This window comes from Mizuhopecten yessoensis, unplaced genomic scaffold, assembly GCF_002113885.1.
Source record: "Mizuhopecten yessoensis strain PY_sf001 unplaced genomic scaffold, ASM211388v2 scaffold7903, whole genome shotgun sequence".
Taxonomy (NCBI): domain Eukaryota; kingdom Metazoa; phylum Mollusca; class Bivalvia; order Pectinida; family Pectinidae; genus Mizuhopecten; species Mizuhopecten yessoensis.
In genome coordinates, this window is record NW_018407280.1 from 423355 (window position 1) to 438607 (window position 15253).

Below are 15253 nucleotides of genomic sequence, written 5' to 3' on the forward strand. Positions count from 1 at the left end.
AAGCACTCGGACATTGTAACAGTTTTTTCGGCATGTCAATCTGACGTTTGGTTTTTGGAGTGTTTTGCTGTGCTCTAGTTCGTCCGGAGTTATTTGATATGAGTATTTGTTGATTGGAGAGTTTCTATGATCACTAACTGTTAGAACTATATTTTTTCTAATGTTAACTGAAACTCTTTCCATACCGGTAAGACACAATGGTAATGGGCGGGGGCGAGGTGTGGTCCAGTTTTAGGGGTTTATATCAACTTTCGATAAAAATGCCATATATGGCGGGGCCAAAATGGATATACCTTAGAAATGTTCCCGTGCTTGTTTGTGTCATGTTTACGTATAAATTTACTTAAGTTTACTTGACACGCGGCAATACTCCTTTGGTCTTCGGTCTGTTGACGTTCTGAATAGTCTTCCTGAGGAGGTCGTACAAGCAACCACCACAAGCAGGGAATTTTCGATTGGACTGGACAATTATTGTAATAAATTTGAACGAAAATTTAATCACTTGGCTGAACATAATTTCGTTAGCGGAAGTAGCAAATAATTTGTATAACAAATAATTAGTACGCAAATTGTAATATCACTGATATGCCTGTTCCATCAATTATCCTATTAAATCCAAGGCCTATTAAAGTTAAACTTTTACTTCCGCGTACTAGACTTGAACTAACTCGAATCTTAATGTCCAGCTCTGATATGGCCAGCGCTATCAATCATTAAGCCACAATCGTCGGTTTGACGGGTCAGATATTGCTCACGGGTGGCGAATATAATCATTTTAACCGTATTGACTTCAGGGCAATTCTCTTTACGTTGTTGGATATTGCAGGATTCAATCGCTAAACAACTTCGCACGCTGTGGCAAACGTCAGCAGACGCTAGCAGAGCATTATAGATGTTTGTTTTATTCTGATTGTGTTCTGAGGGTTATTGCGAACATGTAACAAACTGCCACAAAAGCGGGAACTATCTGTACGGACGTGTGGAGCTCGGGATATACAGAAGGTATGCATAGTTCTCTCTGTTCAACACAATTTTTAGTACATCTGTTGCAAATTAAATAAAACGACATGATTGCCATCAATGAAAAATGAAAACATGTAAATTATATAAGCTCACTTGTCCCAAGTTTATAGTATGGCACAGCGGCCGTCATCATCTTTCTGTCCGTGCACAGAGGTTCGTTACAAATGTCTGAAATACACATATGCTATACTAATACGGGTCACAGCACACATACGCATTGTGTATTTAAGACATTTGTAACGAACCCCCGTGGTCCGTGGGTTCAGCGCCAGTTTTTTTCTTGAAATAACTTCTTCCGAATAACCAAGAGACAAAGCTTATTACAATGTATGTTCACACGAGGTATCCCGTGTGTGTACGGCCAGGAGTTATTCGATTGGTGCGGAGCCAAGTCAGCTGAAATTATCTTGGGATCATATAGCAAATATATATTATTTTCTGTCACAGCGGTTGAAAAACGCAACTGAAACAAATGCAGTAAAAGAATGATTTTTACTTGTAACCTATGCAAAATATGAAATAGAAAATTGCTGATATTTTTTAATAATCCGCACTGCTTAATTAGAGATGAATTTTCGTCACTGTAAAGGACCAATCAGTTTATTGAAATATTATATCGTTTATACAGCCATACTCAATCAGTTTTCTGTGAATAATGTTTAAGTATTAAATCATCTGTATCTTAAACGCTTTAATTGCCAACTGAAAGTAAGGGAAAACCAAAATATTTCAGTTTTAAAACACAGTAGGATCTTATAAGAGGATCCCGGCAGTACGGAGCAACGGAGTCCAGCAGGTTGTTACGGTGTGAAATTGTGAAAAATAAAGACAAATTCAAACGATTTTTTTTATTAATTTTTGAAACATTTTAAACGATATACATTTTTATTTTTAACTGTTTCAGTATATTTTATAGGCCACTTGGTTCAAAGAAATTATAATTGATTTCAACTGATAACTAAAGTGTATACGCCTCAGGGACAATTTTATTACCTTATGACAATTATCTTCCTGTTGACCTTAAGCTAGTGACATACATACTTGCACAGGTGACTTTGAATATGAATATCTATCATTGATGTATAAGCTTTAAGCTATCTGTCATCTTTTCCAATTGTTCAGCGTTACGTAATATTTTATAATCAATCACACTTGCTATACCCAACAGTTAATGTGGACACCTAATTTTTGGTATCAGGGAAAATCCTGGAATTTGAGAGCAGTTGGCCATTTTCAGCAATTTTTTGGTCAACATCAAAATTAAAAGGGGCCATTCCATATAAAATTAAAAGAAATTCTGAATATGGAGAGGCCAATTTTAGTTTTGAGGGGCAAGGGCCCCATGACCCCCTCCAGGATTATCCCTGAGGTGTAAATTGAAGTATGAATTATTAGAAAATAGATACGACCGAGTCAGGTCTCCGACTCGAGAGGTTACAGTGTATTCCTCAGGGAAATGTAAGTACTATCTGTATACCACTTTGTTATATTGTACTTAATCTGTGGAATTCCTGAATACAACATAATCAATTGGAGCAACAACAATCAACAACAATCATCTCTGTGTCATCATTTCTTTTCGACCCCGACCATCCGACAACCCGACGATACTTATCGTCCTTACATTTGGTACCGAGTTAGCCGTCGTTCATTTCATCAATTAAATGGCATATGCCTAATATACATACATGCTAATATAACAAACAATAAAAATTGACGTACTTATACGCTAATATAGTATAACAAGACTTCAAACATTTCAAACAATCGTTCGAAGCCGTCGTTGATTCAGTCGGTACGGGATTTATGTATTTCATTTTTGAAGCGGCAAACTCTGTATTTGGGCTTACATTACTATTTACATTTTATATCACCCTTTTTGTATAATTTCAAATTATTTGGTACTGTGATATTTGCACATTTGTGTAATCGTCATATATCCTATTGATAAAGATTCTCAAAATATGTAAAAACCGGCATTTTCAAATAATATTGCTTTTGCGCCCCAGCGTACTTTGCTCCACACAACCCGGATTACTCCGTACCGTACCGATCGGGATACCCTGTGTGATGTTTAGTCCATATCATGCTGGGATGGGGGATTATCAAGTTTGTTCAAACGAATGACCTAGACCCACTTTCAAGGTAACATGGTTCAATGTGTTCAATGGTTTTCTGAATCACCAAGAGTGTAATAACTTGCAATAGTGTAATTTATTGTCTACGCAAAGGTTATGCAATCCAAGTATTTTCCACCTGTGATATTATAAACTTTGTTATAAGTGGTTTAAAATTAGTAAAACGAAGTAGCAATAGAGCTGCTTTTCCAGAACGATTTTCCATTTTATGGGTGCCGTGGTGGCCAAGTGGTAAAGGCGTCTGACATTCTGCTACCACTAGCCCTCCACCACTGGGCCGCAGGTTCGAGACCTACGTGGGGCAGTCGCCAGGTACTGGCCGCTGGTCGCTGGTTTTTACGGCTTTCCTCCACCATCAAAACCTGGTACGTACTTAAATGACCAAAGCTGTTAATAGAACATAAAACACAAACCAAACCAATCCTTTTTATGAATAAATATATCCGGGAACCCAGTATAACGCAATATTGAACACTCATTTGGGAGTAGTCATGAACTACGCATTTACAAATTATAACGAAGGAAGAACCACATAACTAAAATTGGAGGGGCTTTTCACAAAATGACTTAAGTTTGACATTTGGCTTTAAGGATTCTGGTAAATACATGATCATGTGACCCCCTCTATAAAGAAACCATCTGTTTAAGAGACCAATTTAATGTACCCCAGTTTAATTTTTATTTTTAAACGATTCCTTTTTGTTTAACGTCTTATGAACCGCCTCAGTCATTTAAGGACGTGCCTCCATGTGTGTACGTGTGATGGAGACGAATATTGTTGCTTATGCTTCTTTGCGCAAGCGCAGATCTGATGCCGACTTCAAAGTGCGACGTCACTGAAATGCCAAAAACACACAGCACAGTATTCCACCTAGTCACATCACACGGACAACGGGTAAAACAGTTGTTGTGATTACTCTAAATAATTAACCTTAAGCAGGAAGAACAGCAACCATTTTTAAGGACCATATTCCGGCCTGGGGAGAAAACCTGTTGCCTACCCCATTTGGGCAAACGTTCCAAAAGAGTGAGGTACTGGCAAGCAAGGAACTAGGAAACCAAAAAGTTGTCAGAAAGCAGAGAGATAATATTAAGATTCAATGTTGCCATGGGGGCAGCAGATCAGGGTTGGTTTCTTCAATGTCCCTCTAGCAGAAAAAAATGTAACAACGCCCCCGACTCCGCAGGGGGTCTTACATTAGTCGCCTTTTACAACATGCAGTTTGATACAGCAAGTCTGTTTTTACAAGTTCCTCTATAAGCAATGAAAAGCGTTCATAGAGCTATGAACGCAAATTTCGTGGTTTCCCGACAAAGCCCATTTCGTGGGTACACGAATTCGTGGATTATGAGAACCCACTTACTGAAATAACCGTAACACTTAGTGGCTGTGAAATCGGGCGTCGCTTCTCCGTAATTTTTAAAGAACAAGTATCAGCCGAGTGATTGGTCAGTGTTTTTTTTTACCTGACACTATAGCTATCCGCGTCCCTTCAATTTTGCAATGACATATTCCAGGGGAGTAGAGAGTGAAAGTGAGCGTAACCCCTGGATTTCGCGGATGAACAAGTCCTAAGTGGACAATGTGTTCATATGGTGTAGTATAAGGTTAACTTTGTTTGGCTTTTTGCATTGGTAAACAAAATTGTCCAATGAGTGCCGATAACTTCGTATTCGCAATGATTATTTGGGAACTGATATTGTTAGCGTGACATAGCAGAGGGAAATGCATAGTTATCTGCATTTTCCTTTTATTAATTAAAAATCGCTGTTTAAAGCGGTTGAGTTTTGATTAAAACAATAAATTCCCAACTGCTTCCTAACATTTATCAACCGTTGGTTGATGTAGAATAATATATCAGAAGTTTATATAAGTGCTCGAAAAAGAGTCTCGCATGTTACGGCGCAATTTCTCACCCCGACACGATCTCTCGCCCTGGTGAGACATCGTGTTAAAAGTGCTGCGGTCGCAACACGATTTCTCACCCTCACACGATTTCTCACCCGGCACGATTTCTCACCCAAACTCTCAATTAGGGATGGATTTTGTCCGTGGTGTCTTAAAACTTGCCTAAGTGTACATGTAATATATGAGCTGACAAGATTTCAAATGAGTAGTAGTTCAATGTACAACATGCCTTATATTTATTGGTTGATTTATCTATCAATCTATTTATTCATATCTTATTACATAATTTATTGCTTTTTACCGAAAGTCGATCTAAACCCCTAAAACATATACAAATTATTTTGTATGACCACTTGTTTCTATGCTATGACTATTGGACTAACATTTCAAGGTTTTAGCTGTATAAATAAATGCACTTCTGCTCTTTACAGCATATACAAGTATTTTTGTTATATAATGTTGTTTGAAACGTTTAACATGTAAGATTATAGGTACCTTTAAAGTAAGTCAAGTGTGCTGCAACCGTTCAAGGTATCTGCTGGTCAAATATTAAGACTACTTGGCACAGGTGGTACATAAAAATAGTTGATAGACTACTGAAGTACGATACCACAGCATAGCATTACAGACACTTCGAGGCAGGAGAGTAAAAATATTTGATAAACAATGAAATAAAATAACTTGTAACTAAATGAAAAGACCACAACAGGATCCGAGAAGAGACATATAAACAAACCAGTGTTAAAAAATTACCGAGACTGTGATAGGGTAGCAGAGTTCACATAGAAATGGCTTGACCCTAAAAATAAAGGGCATGTCTCGGATAAACATAGATAGCGGATTCATGCTGCATAACACATCTATATATATATATATATATATATATATATAACTACATTTTTTTTGGAAGAGTGATTTTTTTTTTAAAAAGTGATTTCCCCAGATTTGGGACTTGTGAAAACCATGGTTACCACATACAAAACGCCAAAAAAATGCAAAAAAAACCATTATTTTTAACCCAACATTTGACCCACGCAAGTAGTAATTTCTTTCTTAAAATCAGAACAGAAATTATTATAGCCTGAAATGACTTATAGGCCATGATTTAGATCTTTTCGGGAGCTTAACATCGAATATCATCAGTGACTATAGGTATTATGTAAAAGAGTGGATTAATTAGGTTGCCTTACAAGCGTCAGCTGTAGGGAATTCCCCTTTAACTTAGCGGTAGAGCATCGGGCTGGAGAGCCAAAGGTCGTGAGTTCGAGCGCCAGCGACGGCACCTATTTCACTTTTCCTCGTTCTAATAAAATTATATATAACTGCAGTACACCTCTTTTACTATGATATTTGTATTCCTCTGTAAAGCATGCATATACATTAAATCTGTGTATGTTGCATATCTTTGTATACCATTGTAAGTCAAAGGTGTTAGGATAAAATAAAACAAGAGGCCCAGAGGGCATTATCGCTCACATGGATAATAAAGCAAACAATCCCTCCAATGGTACAGACAAAGAAGTATTTTAGATTAAACCTCAAATTCCCCCATTGAGCCCCACAACTATGCATCCAAAGGGGCCACACCAATCATCTATACAAAATTAAGACCCCTTTGCCTGAGGATACTCCAGGCCAAATTCGGATAAAATCCCTCAAATGGTACATTAGGAGAAGAATTTTAAGGTTAAAACCTCAATTTCCCTTTTAAGCCCCGCCCCTTTGCACCCAAAGGGCCACACCCACCGTTGATACAAGATCAAGTCCTTTTTGCCTTATGATGCTCCAGACCAAATAAGGATAAAACCATCTTATCCATACGGAAGCAGCAGAGTTTTAAAGATTTTACCTCTATTTCCCCTATTGGGACCCGCCCCTCTCCACCCAGGGGGTCCAAACTCACCATTTTAACAGGATTGACTCCCATTGGCCCAATTATGCTTCAGACCAAATTGGGACGAAATTCCCTCAATTCCTGTGGTAGAAGAAGGATTTCAAATGTTTTACCTCTATTTCCACCATGTGGCCACATCCCTCTGCCCCCAGGGGCCACACCCAACGTTTATACAAAATTGAGCTCCCTTGGCCAAAGAAAGCTCCAGGCTGAATTGGGATGAAATCCCTTAATTCCTTTGGTAGAAGAAGGATTTCAAATGTTTTACCTTTATATCCCCTATTTGGCCCTGCTCATCTGCCCCCAGGGGGAAGGCACACCCACCGTTTATACATCTACAAAATTGAATCCCCTTGGCCCAAGGATTCCCCAGACCAAATTGGGATGAAATCCCTTTATCCCTTATGGTAAAAGAAGGATTTCAAAGAGGTTTTACCTATATTGACCCTATTGTCCCTCGCCCCTTTGCACCCAGGGAGTCCAAACCGACCAATTATCAAATTGAATGCCCTTGGCCAAAGGATGCTCCAGACCAAATTGAGATGAAATCCCATAATCCTCCCTATGGTAGAAGAAGGATTTGAAAGGTTTTACCTTTATTTCCTCTATTGGACCCCGCTTCTTTGCCCCCAGGGGCACACCCACCGTTTTTACAAAATCGAGTCCCTTGGCCTAAGGATGCTCCAGGCTGAAATAAGTCAAAATATACTAGGTCGTTCAGAACTAGTAGTATTTTAAAGGAAAATTTGACGGACGGACGGACGACGGACCCTACGGTATGACATTAGCTTCCAATGGTGTTTCGGTCCGGGTGAGCTAAAAATTGAAGTTTGAAAAAGTTTGAAGTTTGTTTAGTAGTAAACAAGCCCGGGTGAGAAATCGTGCAGAGGTGCGAAATCGTGTCGCGAATTCAGAAATTTTAGCACGATTTCTCACGTTTCGGGGTGAGAAATCGTGCCGTATCACTCGCATAAAAACATGAAACATAAAAAAAGCGAATTTTGATGTTAATTCAATCTGTAAAGTGTGAATAATACGAAACGTGCCACTACTGATAACTGTGGCCATCAAGGGTTCAGCATACCTCGGGGACTAACAAATTCACCAGCAGAGTCTAACATATTGTATCTTTAATGATAAACGCAGCACACACACTCACACACCAACACATACACAGGCGATTGCATACTGTATCAATTACCACGTTGTAAAGATGCAGTTACCTGTGTTTGTTACGGTGATATGTTTTACAAAGGTCATAACGTGTGAACAAGTCAAATGTTGCGAAACAACTGGAGTAGAAAAATATCGAAATCGATCCTCGTCTCCGTTGCAATACTCATAGGGCGTTGGAACCATGTACATTGTACTGTGTATCGTAAATTATTTTCTCATACTTTGCCTAAAATGGAAAAGTCCTTATATTTACAGTTTTTATGTGAATAGTCTATAACTTTTTAAAACGTCTGAATGATCAACTGACACAAACTATTCTGTTCAAAACAGGTTAACGTATGATCATTCAATAATAGAAACAGAAATTTGCAGAAATTTGCAGAAGCCTGGATTTACTCCGCCTACATGCATGTCCTTTGTATGACAAAAAAGCATTTCATATTAGCTGTTTGCAATTTTGAGATATTGCTTAGACATGTAATTGGGTAAGGTCAGTAGGAAATGGATTATATTTTTCAATTATTTACAGTATATTTATTTAGGATATCGGCTTCTCTTAAGTTTTACCGATAAATTACCTAAACACACGTCCGACCCCTCACTCAGGATTTACTTTTTAGAAGGACAATTTTAGCTAACAAAAAATAAAGCATATCAATGAGGACATATCTTGTTCATGGTTGTAGTTACAATATCGATTAATATATTTAATATAACGAGTTTTTTGTTTTTATCATTCTAATAACACGGCGTTTTTAAATTATTATTTTTATTTTTTTTATTTTCGGATCAGGAGCAACAAGGCTAATCACGAAACATATCCCTACTTTGTTCAGTGTCCAGATAGTTTCCCTTTCAGTCAGCCTTGTTGGCTTTGAGCTGATTCGTTATTTTATACTGTGTTTATATCTGTCATCATCCTTGACATAAGACGCTTTTACTTACAGTTTTGCTTGTTAATAGTAAGAACATGGGTACTAAACATACGAGAACTCCGCCGTTGTTTGTGTATACTCTATAGTAAGCCACATTGATTTTGTTTTAGATATCAGTGAGGTGAATTTGTTTTAGATATCAATGAGGTGAATTTGTTTTAGATATCAATGAGGTGAATTTGTTTTAGATATCAGTGAGGTTAATTTAAGAAACCACACTTCTATTCACCTGGTAGCTCAATTGGTAGGAGAGACGGTAGGACAGTCCGAGGTCCAGTGTTAAAATCCTGCTTTGAATCTACTGAAGTTTTGCATTCAGAATTTCAGATTTTATTTCATCGTTTTTATTTTATTCGTAATTTAAAACCCGGAACGTATGTGTTGCTTTACGGAAATGATTAATCAAAGCTAAAATCATGCAAGAATAAAACAGTTTCCAGTACATATTTGCAGTTGTTAACAGTGCTACGGGAAATCTTAAGGCGTATGTTTGCGGGCTATTATTTTCAATATCTAACGCCGTGCCAATGAACATTGTTTATGTAACCAAATGTCACTTATAGACAACAGTTTCATCAATGGCATTAGTTTACATTGTTTTTGATGCATGGTAACCAAGCAGTCTCCATCCTTCTTTGAAATGAGCTCTCACAAGTCTACATTGACATGTGTGCGGAAGAAATTTCTGAATGCTGAAGGTGATTATCGCCATAGTTTATAGCCACAAGTAGAACAATTCTTGACGATAGACAAAATCATCTTTGCGCCATTGAATAGCCATTATCTACGTCTTAGCTAGGTGCCATTGTTATCAAATGATTGTTATGTTTCAGGATGTTTATGTGGAAGAAGGCGTTACAACTAAGACACGTAGAGCGTTGCCTGTGACAGGAACTAAACAGAAGTTGTTGGGATCTATTTGAATGACTAGAGTCAAGTACGCTTATACACATAATGGCGTCAAATTCCAGTTTCAGCAGGTAAGGATAAAGTCCTACTTCATCATTGTCATGCAGGTAAACATTTTAGGACCCCAAGTACATGAATATCTGTCCACTGTTTAGGACTAATGTAACGATACTATATAACACACAGAGTAGCATGTGATATTACAGATTCTAAAATGTTGTCATCAGGACAGACGTGGAAACGAAGTGAACCTTGTACTGTGCACAGAAACACTTGAGTCTACGGAAAGAGGTCATGAAGTGGCTAAATCAAAAAGGATTTGTTTTTTAGGAGGGAGGAGATTCAGTATAGCATAGCGGGTTGTTTTTTGGTACAGTAGTAGTGTTGAGTGTGCATAAGATGTTGATGAGGAATTTTTGTCAAATGCTTTTGCGAATTCGAAGATAATATTAAATGACAAGAGGAAAAGTTGTTTCTTTTAAACTTAGCCTTGAACATTGGTGATGAGTTGAAGTTCGCAGATTCTAAACTATCGAAGATCATGTTGAATTTCGTTAAGGATTCTGTGAGGCTATTTGTTGCCAATGATACTACTATTAATGCAGTGGCCTGAACAAAAATAATCATTTAGATGTAGGAGAGACTGGTCGGTAAATTGCACCTGTGTGTCGGTCCAACAGAGAACTTTGGCGATATCTCTTTCAAAGTTCCAATTTTATGTGTTTTAGTTCATTCATAGATGGTCGGCTGGTCTGTAAATAGCAACTGTGTAAGTTTGAAAAATAGTATCATCTTAGCATGAATAATCTTTGACGCCAGTATTGAAAGAACGTTGTAAGAAATTAGTGACTTTGTGAGAATGTATGCCATCAAGTCGACTTCATTATCAGTGATTCTATTGGTGTTGCCATAAGGGCTTGTGAATGGGATTTGTCCAATGATCTCTGTTGGTGTTGCGTTAGCCATGAGGATTAGAACTTTGAACGGGATTACGCCAAAGGTGTCTGTTTTTGCTGATTTCGCTATAAGGGTTTTGAACTTGAAATGGGATGTCGCAAAGCGTCTCTGTTGGTGTTGCGTTCGTCATGAGGACTAGAACTTTGCATGGGATGTTGCCAAAGGTCTCTGTTTGTTTTGATATTGCCATAAGGGCTTAGCACTTTAAATTGGATGTCGCCAAGGGCCTCTGTTGGTGTTAATTTTGCCATGAGGGTTTTAAACTTTGAATGGGATGTCGCAAATGGTCTCTGTTTTTGTTGAATTTGTCATGAGGGTTTTCAACTTTGAAGAGATGTCGCCAAGGGTCTCTGTTGGTGTTGTTTTAGTCATTATGATTAGACCTTCGAATGGGATGACGCCAAAGGTGTCTGTTTTTTGTTGAGTTTGTCATAAGGGTTTTGAACTTTGAATGGGAAGTCGTCAAGGGTCTTTGTTGGTGTAGACTTTGTCATTAGGGCTTGGAACTTTGAGTGAGATGTTGCCAAATGTCCCTGTTGGTGAAGATATTGCCATACAGGCTTATTACTTTGAATGGAATGTCGCCAAGCGTTTCTGTTGGTATTGCGTTAGCCATGACGATTAGCACTTGGAATGGGATGTTTCCAAAGGTCTCTGTTGGTGGTTATTTAGCCGTTAGGACTATAACATTAAATGGGATGTCGCCGATGGTATCTATTGGTGTTACTTTTGTCATAGGGGCTTGCAACTTTGAATGGGATACGGCCAATGCTTATGATATCCTCCAGATAAGCGGAAAGGTAGTTTTTGCTATTCTCCCTGAGCGTTATTTCTAAATCATCATCCTTGTTTGACTTTCTAGCTTTGTTTTATGGACTGTTTTTCTTTGTACTGAAGTACTAGTAATAAATCAGAGTGTTTGCACACAGTTTGGTAAATCTGTTGCTGGTTAATTCGGTAGTAACATAATCTTTATATGTTTTTATTCAAGAAGTCAACGGTGCCATATGTTTTCCTCTGATATGATTTCATTGCCCAGTTGTTGGTTTCCAAATTTGACTTCTGGTAATCTTAGGATTGTCCATTTTATCCGGTTTCCACAAGTTAATGAGTCTATTAGGCTGCTTTATTCTTGCTTGACATCGTGTCTGTCTAAATAAGAACAGTAATATTGTCATCTTAGCATGGAAAGTGTTTTAATTTGTCGATACCAGAGTAACAAGTTTTGAAGAAAATATCTAGAATGCTGTTCTAGTAAGGAAGACAAATTTATGTTATAGTCTTAAATTTCAGATCATTTCAATGATTTTTGAATTCGCGTTGAATGAATAACGCCTTTGGTGTTTATTGAAGGAAGTGGTCATTGAATGTTTAGACAATGTAATCTCCTGCTACCAAGACGCTGACTCTTATGTTTAAGTATAGACATTAAGTGTCAAATTACTTTGTGTATGGTTACTTAACAAAGAAATTACCATATAACCTTTTCATCATTTCCAGGTTTCCGCTGATGACGATGTTGTTCAGTCTGTTTCTGATACTCGGAATAGCTCTGTACGTTGTATTGTACCAAGGAACAACAGTGATAAACTTGCACCCTCATATGCATGCGATAGGGAGTATGTTTATAGCACCGCCCCTTCCTAAACCAAAACCAGTGAAGCGTGTCACCTATTATAACAGACCATCGTGGATAAGCCGAAACGTGTTTGACACGTGTGACGACCGTTGCGAGATGATTTCGTCATCAAACTATAAAAATAGTGACGTAGTTGTGTTCCATGCGTCTGATATACATATGGGTACTCCTTTGAGGAAATACAGAGGACAAACTTGGGTGTTTCATGCTATGGAACCGCCGTTTCTCATTCCAAGTTTCAAAAATTGGAAACGGTTATTCAACTGGACACTTAGCTACAGACGAGATGCCGACATTTTTAATCCATATAGTACTTTTACACGTAGAACAGACGTAGGGAATAAGGATACACAGCATATTATTAGGTGGGAGAATAAAACTAGGAATATTGGATGGATAGTTTCACATTGTGGAATTGAAAGTCAAAGACTAAAATACGGAGTAAAACTTAAACAAACTATTGATGTTGATACATTTGGCCGTTGCGGGAAACTTCACTGCCCGAGAGGCCAATGGCAAGAGTGTCTCGAAAAGTATAAATTCTATGCATCGTTTGAAAATTCTTTATGCATAGACTACATAACGGAAAAGAGCTTCCGGGTATTCGAACGGAACATAGATTCAATACCTGTTACCCGTGGTGCTCCTGACTATTCTATGTTCCTCCCCCCAGGATCTTTCGTAAACACTAGAAACTTCTCATCAACTAGCAATTTAGGTAATTTTTTAAAAAGGTTGTCAGATGACAAACTTACGTTTATGACATATTTCAAGTGGCGTCAGTACTACAAAGCTGAAGATCAGATAGACAGTAAGATGGGTTTTTGTGAATTATGTAGGAGATTACATAATCCTACACAGAAATATAGACGACTGTATGAGGATATTGATGAGTGGGTAAGACAGGGAGCATTACCTCGACGTTCTTGTAGACCTGTTGTAGACATAATATAATGTTGTTCTGGCCTTCTTTGATTATTGTGTATTAGTCAGGGGCGTTGAAAATTTAGTTTCATTCAGGAACGAAGACTTTTGTGTATCGATCAGCGGCGATGATATTTGTGGGGGTTTTCATGGAAGATGACAATTGAATATCGTGCAGGAGCGAAGATATTTGTGTAGCTTTCAGGGACGATGACATCTGGGTCTTAGTCAGTGGCGATGACATTTGTGTATCATTCAGGGCCTATCTTGTGATGCACGACTACGTTACATCCCCTACCTTGTGATACACATCCAAATAGCATCGCCTATCATGTGTCGCAATACAAGTTTTAACACCTGTTCTGTAATACACATCGTGTTAACATCCCCTATCGTGTGACACATTACAAGTTTCAACGCCTGTTCATGACACACATGCTAGTAACAGCGTCTTACCTGTGATTCACATCCAAATAATATCGCCTATCATGTAAGACACGTCATAGTAACGTCGAACACCTCTATCATAATGATAATCCCTCCTGTATATGTGGTTACAATAATGAAGATGTGAGTCACTTCTTTCTGCATTGCCCTAGATATATGACTCAAAGACAAAATATGTTAATATCTGTCTCATTTACAGCTTTACATAAACTTAAATTTACGCTTAAACTTGGACCTAAACATTTATGAACATCTTATGTTTAATATAAATATATATTGACTAAAGGAAGTATAGTTTCCTTAGTGAATATCTTAACTCTGCTATTCGTGTTTGTGTTCAGAGATATATAGAATCAACCAACAGATTTTGAAATATCTTATGTATGCATGTATATATGTATGTATGTATATGTGTATGTATGCACGCATGCATGTATGTATGTATGCATGCATGTTTGTTTGTATGTATGTATGTATGTATGTATGTATGTATGTATGTATGTATGTATGTATGTATGTGTGTGTGTGTGTGTGTGTGTGTGTGTGTGTGTGTGTGCGTGCACGCATGCATGTATGTATGTATGAGTGTATGTATGTGTGTACATGTATGTGTGCATGCATGTGTGTATGTATGGTGTTTCTTATCATCATTGGCACTGATCTAATTATTATGTTCCTAAAGCATGTTCATTATGTAAATATTCATAGTTCATTATATTGCTATTGTTCGAGATTTACCTCCTAGGAGAGGGCTTGTATAGGCTTTGCCTGTTGCCCAATTCCTATTAAATCTGATTGATTTAATAAAATATTTTGTTATGAAAAATCCTCTATCATGTGGCACAGATCCCAGTAGCATCACCTATCCTGTAATACACACCCAATACAACATCGCATATCTCGTAAGACACGTATGGTGGCTGATTTCGGCTATATAGCATTTTCACATTATCGGGAGCGACAAGGCGACAAAATTAACCCGACAGTGCGATAACGCGACAAAAGCACCCCGTCAACGTGTCTGTTGCGTTGTCCGCGTTGTCGTATTGATGCATAGTCGCGTAATCACGTTCCGATTGTATATATTCTGTCTTCCATTTGCAATGATTTGCTTAAAGGAGCAAGGTAAGTTCGTACCTTATTTTGGCCATAAGAGTTGTTCTGCAAAGTGTTTTGATTGTGTTTTTAAAATCAATTCCACTATGCTACATTATTCGCGATAATTCGACAACGCGACAAAATTACCCCGACAACGTGACAAAATTAAGGCGTCAATTCGTAAAACGCGAGATGAACGAAATC

The 15253-nt window shown here is 37.9% G+C and overlaps 1 protein-coding gene across 1 annotated transcript; it reads left to right on the forward strand.

Annotated features, from left to right (window-relative positions):
* Nucleotides 1-906: 906 nt before the first annotated feature.
* Nucleotides 907-14338, forward strand: LOC110454519 (alpha-(1,3)-fucosyltransferase C-like). Its single transcript, XM_021504064.1, has 3 exons — nt 907-1002; nt 9909-10055; nt 12442-14338. The coding sequence occupies exons 2-3, from the start codon at nt 10030-10032 to the stop codon at nt 13532-13534; spliced, it is 1119 nt and encodes a 372-aa protein (XP_021359739.1). The 5' UTR covers nt 907-1002; nt 9909-10029; the 3' UTR covers nt 13535-14338.
* The last annotated feature ends 915 nt before the right edge of the window (nt 14339-15253 follow it).

Excerpts from the sequence above, each read along its gene's own strand:
- LOC110454519 (XM_021504064.1), top strand. The coding sequence starts at position 10,030 with ATGGCGTCAAATTCCAGTTTCAGCAG. Across the intron at positions 10,056-12,441 it reads TCAAATTCCAGTTTCAGCAG|GTTTCCGCTGATGACGATGT; the intron begins GTAAGGATAAAG and ends CATCATTTCCAG.